We start from the raw sequence: 8,162 nt of genomic DNA on the forward strand, positions 1-8,162 counted from the left end.
CAGGTAATAACATGTCTACCTTTAAGGTAAGATTACTGTACATTAAAGGTTAGTATCCTAAAAGGTACAGTAACCTTAAAGGTACATGTATGTACCCTTTTGGGGTAAATAAGATACAAAAGTGTACCTTTTTTCTAAGATAGAAGGGTTAAAATGTACTGTAAGTACTGATTTGATTAAACATGGCAAATAAAGTTGTCTAACAACGTACACTTTAAATCACTATTAAATCACAGAGTAATCAGAAATACTAGTCAAAGAAGTCAAGCATTTATATATATTTTTATTTGTATATACATATTTTTAATTTATATTTTTTTAAATAAATAATCATATAAAAGTCAATCACACAAAGTTCAAAAGAAAGACAAAAAAGAACATTTTTAATAAATAAAAATGATAAATTAACAAATAAATATTGTTGTGATAAACTACTTGGGTTTTGCCCAAAATTATTTCAAGGTACAAAATGTCACTTCTCTAAAATCTGAATGTGGTTGTCAGGCACATTGCCAGGCCAAACCCTTTAAAATTTGCTTTCAACAGCGAAGCACATGGAGAAAAAAAATGAACTTTCGTCAATTTGCCATTCTCTTATCTTGCATACAAGGACAAGTGCCACAGCTTTGTCCTAATAAGGCCTCATTTACAACAAACAACGCATGTCTGGATGAGCAAAAGGGGGCCTGATTGTAACCCACAACAAATTAGAATATAAAAAGTGTCCTGAGTGCCAGGAGGTGTAACATGGTGAGAAGTCTGCAGATGTCGTGGTGTCGTCGTGCCATGCCACCTTTGAAGAGGAGCGTGAGAAAGGAGGGAGACGTGGCATCTCTCTTCCCAGCCCACATTGCAGTTAATCCCACTTTATCCAAGAGAGCCGAGCTGTCAGATCTGGAGTTGGAGAACACAAAAGCAGAGCAAACATGAGGCTTTAGATACATTTTAATGACCATTTAACAAGTCGCTGGTCTAAGGCTAACAAAGGCACACTTATTCATTAAAACCCTCCCACTTGAAGAGCTGGAACCCTGGGATGTGGTTAACTAAAATACACAGCTCCCTTTCAGTTCAGTGAAAATACTTGTGTCTTAGAAAAGGAAGTTTTTTGAAAACGGATTGGACAGCTGGGAATAAACTGCACAGTCAATATAAACAATGGGAACTGTTTAATCATGTAAAACGACGCCTGTTTGAGTGACATAAGCCCTATTGAGGATGTATTTGCATATGCACTCCTAATAAACAAGTCATTTACCTCATATGCCCCACAAACAAGAGGAAGAAAACATTGTGTGCACGTTGCTAAATATCCAGTCTGTTCCTAATACTTTAAAATGCTGGTTTAAATGAATAAAACTGCTGCAATGACAGCACAAATGTTTGATCTAATTTTCCTGTCATGTTTTAAAAATGATCAAAGATGTTTTTTCAAACCAAGGAGGGATTGAATTATTTGTTTAAAGGTTTTTTTTTTTTTTTTTGTGGCGGGGGTACTGAAAAGTATTTGATTTGCACTGCAAAATGAACAAATGTGCATTTTACTGGAGTCCTTTTGTGAACATGTATTTTAGTTATCCATTAGTAAAGTAATTCTGACCACATTAAATTATGTTATATATTTATTAATCTTAATGTTAATTTCAACATTTACTAATACATTATTAAAATCAAATATTGTTTTTGTAACATTAGTTAATGCACTGTGAACTAATATTAACTAATATCAATAAATACTGTAACAAATGAATTGCTCATTGTTAGTTCATGTCAGTTAATACATTAACTAATGACCTTATATCACTCAAAAATAGCTGTAGAAAATGAAACAAATTTACACCATAAAGTACTGTTTTCCACTGAAACAGTAATATAATGTAAAAACAATGCATTCTGGGTAATATTATTTGTCATTTTCGAGAACGTAACCTATAGGCTATTTTCTTGAAAATGACAAATATTACCCAGAATGCATTGTTTTTACGCTATATTTTGTATATTACAATGTATTCTGTATATTACAATGCATTCTGGGTAATATTATTTGTCATTTTCGACAACGTAACCTATAGATCTACCGTAGATCGATCTATCTATCTATCTATCTATCTATCTATCTATCTATCTATCTATCTATCTACCGAATCTACTTACGTTGATCTAAACTTTGTCGCAATATATTTTTTATGTAATTCAATAAAAAGAACCAGCTTGTAAGAATCTTTCGTTTCGTAACGCTGTTTAATAGGAGTCATTCTGGTTGCGTTGTACATTTTAAAATTCATATATATTTTTTCAATTAAACTTTTCACTCAAATGTTATTTATTGTAATATTTAAATATTAAATAAATATATATATGGTCTCAGACTGTCATCTTACCACTTGTGTTCCAGATGGCATTGGTCTGATTCTTATAGCCGTTCTTCATGCATTCATCCACATATGACTTGGGGTCACAGCCTGACATGAGGATTTCTCTGAGCAGGGCGATGTAAGCAATGGCCAGTTTTAATGTGTCTATTTTGGAGAGCCGTTTCTCGTAGGGGAACGTGGGCACGTGGCAGCGCAGCTCCTCAAATGCAGAATTGATGCTGAGCATCCTCTTCCTCTCCCGGATGTTGGCGGCGTGGCGCTGCACCTTGTATGGATGATGGGACGTCAAGCGCCGCTGGTGCTGCTGTCTGCACTTGCCGATCTCATGGGGTTCGTCCACTAAGGAGCTGTCCACTTCAGCACCGACCTCCAGCTGCGGAGACTGCGAGTCTAAGTCCGTGAAGGTCAGCTGAGCCTCTGGGAACACGGACTGGCACCCGAAAGAGGACCAGGGGGACAGCTGACCTGTCATTGCGCTGCAGTCAAGGAGCAGCGTGTCCAGCTGAGACTGGAACTGGAAGTTGGGGTCCATTTGGCCCCAGAAGGCAAAATCTGTGGCAGCATCTTGATCAAAATCAAAAAATATGTCTTCCATTTTGCCTCCTTTTTCTTTTCAGGTGTCACTAAAACAAGCGCGTATGTGGTTAGAGGAGAGCTCTAACTACCGTGCGTAAACTGGCTAGCCCTGTGCGTAATGGCCATTAAATAGCTCCAGGTCTCGCCGCAGGGTGCTTGTCTCTATTCAACAGGTTTGAAAAGGAGCTCATTAGGACGCGTGCCTCCTCCTAATGACTCTGCCATTTCAAAAGCACTTCACGGCATCGGTGGATGCTCAGAGCACGTGTCCAATCATAAAGTTATCTTAAGCTGTTTCCCATTCGGTTTAAGCAGTGGACTAATATTTACTGCACCAACTGGACGTTCTGAAGTATTTGCGTCATGTGATTGAATTGTTGGTTTAGTCGTCTGGAACATGGGTGGCCAAAACACCTGTCTTAGCCTTATCTTACTTCATATCAAGAATATAATCCTTCGCTTGTAGCCTATAAGTTTTTTTTTATTATATTCACAGATGTATACATCTATCTATATTGCAAAAGAATATTGCAGCAGATGTAGGCTACTCTCTAATTTTTCGCCAATCATGTTTAAATAAATTTGTCAAAGGCTACATAAAAATACGAGATAAATAGGACAAACTGAACAAGAATCTTGACAATTTTACAGTGTTTTCGCGACCAATTGTCTACAACATTTCACTGGAGCAAATAAAACTGACCTGTAAACATCGATTGTGTAAATTCATATATGTTCAGAAATAAATTTATTAAAATATCAAAAGTACGTTTTTTTCACCCCTTTTTTAAATTCCTTCCGCCGCTCGGACCGGTTTACTTTAGTAAAATATTAACCTGACGTTTAATCATTACATGTGTGCTTTAGCTATAGGAAACATATTTTTAAATGTAAATATTTTAATAAAAATCAACATTATTATTTTATTATATTTTATATGTTTAAATATTTTATTTGATTCATTTAGCAAGCGAATAGATTAACATGTTATCATTGCGTTGTTTGGTACATTGCACATTGCAAGTAATTATTTATAATTACTATAATTAAAAAAAAATGTGTGCTTTGGAGCAACGAAAGAAAAAATATTTTAGTAGTCTAATGTATGTTTTATTGATGCAACTAACACCACGTTTATGAAAAATTACAATAATTAACATATTTAAGCGAGCAGCTTTTATGTTATCGTGACCCGTTTATGATTGGATTACCGACTAGAATTAAATAACAATAAGATTTTTTTCCTTCGTGTTATTTTCAACATATCTTAATAGAGGGCGTTGATGTTTTAATTTTTAAGTAGGCTATCAGCTGTTTTTAGTAAGCACTCCATAATACAAAAGCACATTAATTTGATTTGTAATTAACAGCTATAGTATAATGCTTTTTGTTCTGAACTAACCTTAGAATTTAATGTTCTAACAGAGAAAATCCGATGAGGGATTTATAAAGGAATAGACTGCGGTTAAAGCTGAAGTGGACGCTGAGGAAAGGCTTGTCAGAACCTTCTGCTCTGCAGACAGCAGGCAGCCTGACACTGAAGAATACTGCTGTCAGATGCAGAGATCCAGCCATTCTCCGCATCACAACAAAACACTCAACTGATGTAGAATTGGAAGGACCATAGAGACCTTCAGAGGGCCTGTAAATCGGCAAATCTTTGTGCAAAATTGAAATGGTCCATCTAGAATGAAATCTGTGCTGATTTAATACAAGACACTGAATTGGCTCGTGTGGCCCTTGAGTCCAATGCACCAGACCATCTGCGAATGATTAGTCTGTTTCAAGTTGTCGTCTTGGAAGATGTTTACAGGATAATAATATGTCATTTTTAAAAATGTATAATTAAAACCACAACTTGAGTTCCTTCACACCTCTTTTTCAATGCGTCTTGTACTGAACACAGAAAAGGGTTAAAAAAGCTTTGCTGTCATTTATTAATTCATTCAAACTGTAAGTAGCCTACTCGGCGAAGCAAACGCACAGTTAAAATCTAGGCTACTTTAGTGTTTAATTTAGTCTTTTTGCCATTAGCAGTTGTAAATTCTTTATTATTTCATTGTGTCAGTGAGTAAGTTCACTGTTTCGTCATTTGCTGCGTTTGGCAGCAACAATCCAGGCAGATACTGAAGAAGCACTTTAAGATTTAAAGTGTTACTTTAGCATTGGCGCGAGCCATTGGTAGGCTATTTCAAATTAGGGCTGAAGTATCGCGGCAACTTTCTAATGTGTGCGGAATTTGAGCGTTACCGCGGACGGGGGTAATGCTCAAAAATAAAATGTTGCATAGAAACGTCCATTTGATCTTACGATCATTCACAAATGTGCGTAGGTGTGGTTCAGAGAAAGAACGTTCGCACAAAAAACGTGCGTACGTAGGCCTACGCTTCTCTTCCAGATTTGAAATTCTGCGTAGCACAATGGTTTCAGATCTTTGCAATGTAGCTAAACGCAGCCTGATTAATGTCATTAACATATAAAAGAGCACTAGTCAATGTCCAAATGCTTTCACTGAGAATCGCAAGCGGCAAAAAATTGTTTAGATTTCCAAATACCTGCAGTACTCCGACTCTCTGCCACAAAGAAAAGTGCGTAGGCTACGTCTGCTTAGACTCTGACCTGGCGCTAGCTAAGAACCTTTCCACCATTGGCGATTGGCGTGGATTTTAGCATACGCAAGTTCTATACTTTATAGGCCCGCAGAGAATGATCAAAACTGCGTCTATTCACACAAAGCAATTGTTTGGCCGCCTTTTCGTATTTTTTAAAATAAATTATTGCGACTAGGCCTATATTTATCTGTCATTTAAAGGGTTAGGCCTAGTTCACCCAAAAATGAAAATTCTGTCATTAATTAGCTACTTACCCTCATGTCGTTCCACACCCGTAAGACCTTCGTTCATCTTCAGAACACAAATTAAGATATTTTTCATAAAATTTGATGGCTTAGTGAGGCCTGCATTGCCAGCAAGACAATTAACACTTTCAAATGCCCAGAAAGCTACTAAAGACGTATTTAAAACAGTTCATGTGACTACAGTGGTTCAACCTTAATGTTATGAAGCGACGAGAATACTTTTTGTGTGCCAATAAAACAAAACAACGACTTTATTCAACAATATCTAGTGATGGGCGATCTCAAGACACTTCTTCATGAAGCTTCGAAGCTTTATGAATCTTTTGTTTCGAATCAGTGGTTCAGAGTGCGTATCAAACTACCAAAGTCACGCCCCCCAGTGGTGAACCATTGAAATTTCGAAACACTTATGACGTAACGAAGCCTCGTTTACTGAAATCATGTGACTTTGCAGTATGATACACACTCCGAACCACTGATTCGAAACAAAAGATTCGTAAAGCTTCGAAGCTTCATGAAGCAGTGTTTTGAAATCGCTCATCACTAGATATTGTTGAATACAGTCGTTATTTTGTTTTTTTGGCACACAAAAAGTATTCTCGTCGCTTCATAACATTAAGGTTGAACCACTGTAGTCACATGAACTACAGAAATACATCTTTAGTACCTTTTTGGGCATTGAAAGTGTTAATTGTCTTGCTGGCAATGGAGGCCTCACTGAGCCATCGGATTTCATCAAAAATATCTTAATTTATGTTCCGAAGATTAACAAAGGTCTTACGGGTGTGGAACGACATGAGGGTGAGTAATTAATGACAGAAAATTCATTTTTGGGTGAACTAACCCTTTAAGTGTTTTAAATACTGTGTTTTGTATTGTTGAGAAGTGGTTAGGTTTAGTGGTGGGGTCATGTTTGGTGCTCAAATATATAAATAAATGTAACTAAAATTATTGTGGATGTTAAAAAAATATATATTATGATGAAAAAACTCCAGCATATAATTTTATAATGATAAAACTCCCATGCCACTGACGTCCAAGGTTTCTCATTGAGGACGTGTCCCAGTAGAGATGCTAAATGTTGTTGTACATTGACAACATGCTTAATGTATCCTGTGCATTTTCGCTCCACAGAAAAGTATAATCAGACAACCCGTTCTCACTGCCAAGGCGTCGGTCTCTGTGTTTGGGTTATTGCAAAGTTGTGGTAATCTTTCCAGATAACTAGAGAATCAAAAACAACTTTTTTGTGCTGAAATAATGGTGTTTGTTCCACTGCGGTAACCGCAGATAAGAGCTCTAATAGCTTCAGTCACATGTCAGACATGCTCTGCTGTGTTTAAAGGGCATGAGACAGTGATTGTTCTGCGCTGTTTACTTCTACACACTTGGAGCACAATCAGTTTTATCAGGGTGATTATATACTTTGAACTCTCCTCTAGGAGTGACTGACTGGGGTCACAGTCAACTTAGATTAGTGCAATGCACTTGTTTACTCTTACTCACTGCATTTCTTTGCAATGGTCTCTTGATAATAAGCCATACTGTTTGGTCATTCCAGCAAGCTCCACAGATCAGAACAACTGAACGTGCACACAAATCTCTGGTCTGGTGAACACTTAGATTGGGCTTGAGCAAGAGGAAACAAAATGCCAATGATGCTGTTCAATCACTGTTGGTCAAGCTGGGTGTCCTGCCAAAAGGTTACACACAGAATGACGTCAGTGTTTAACAATGCCTAGTAGTGCTACAGATTCAACATGACTGCTCCAGGACATTACTGAATCTTACTGCATAAACAGCCAAGAATAAGGCAGATACAAGCAAGCTGTACAGATTAAATGCATTTGCTTTGAACGCTGAAGATCAACTACATTTGAAGGCTTCATTATAACAAAATTATCACAATGAGATGCTTTGCATTGGTGTGCTGCTTCATCTGCTCCAACTCAAAAAGAAAAAAAGGGAGAAATAATTACAATTCAAGTTTTGTATAGAAATTAAAATACACCATTTAGATTTGTCTAGGATTTAAGCAAAAGTCTTTAGATCAACAGGTTTTTACGATCATGACAAACAAATTTAGTGAAGTGTCCAAACTTTTGACTCACATTGTGTTTTCCTTAAACACTGTTTGGTCTTTGTGTTACACTTGTTGGAATTAATTCTGTCTCATCACATTAGCAATGCAAACTAGCTGATTGTCCAAGTCATTTGTTTGTGCCGCATATGTGTGTTTGGCCTGTTGGATCAGCGCCTTGATCTGGCCAAATAAACACCATGTCTAAACAATCAGTGCGCCTCCTCACATTCCAGGTGCACATTTCACTTAGTAATTGGGTTCAGAGAGAGTG

At 37.0% G+C, this 8,162-nt stretch overlaps 1 protein-coding gene across 1 annotated transcript; it reads right to left on the bottom strand.

The window, feature by feature from the left end:
- Positions 1 to 385: 385 nt before the first annotated feature.
- LOC127518865 (transcription factor 21) lies at positions 386 to 3,798 on the bottom strand. Its single transcript, XM_051906078.1, has 2 exons — positions 2,382 to 3,798; positions 386 to 894 (listed from the first exon to the last, which is right to left on the bottom strand). The coding sequence occupies exons 1-2, from the start codon at positions 2,968 to 2,970 to the stop codon at positions 857 to 859; spliced, it is 627 nt and encodes a 208-aa protein (XP_051762038.1). The 5' UTR covers positions 2,971 to 3,798; the 3' UTR covers positions 386 to 856.
- Positions 3,799 to 8,162: the final 4,364 nt, after the last annotated feature.

Source organism: Ctenopharyngodon idella, chromosome 9 (assembly GCF_019924925.1).
Source record: "Ctenopharyngodon idella isolate HZGC_01 chromosome 9, HZGC01, whole genome shotgun sequence".
Classification (NCBI taxonomy): domain Eukaryota; kingdom Metazoa; phylum Chordata; class Actinopteri; order Cypriniformes; family Xenocyprididae; genus Ctenopharyngodon; species Ctenopharyngodon idella.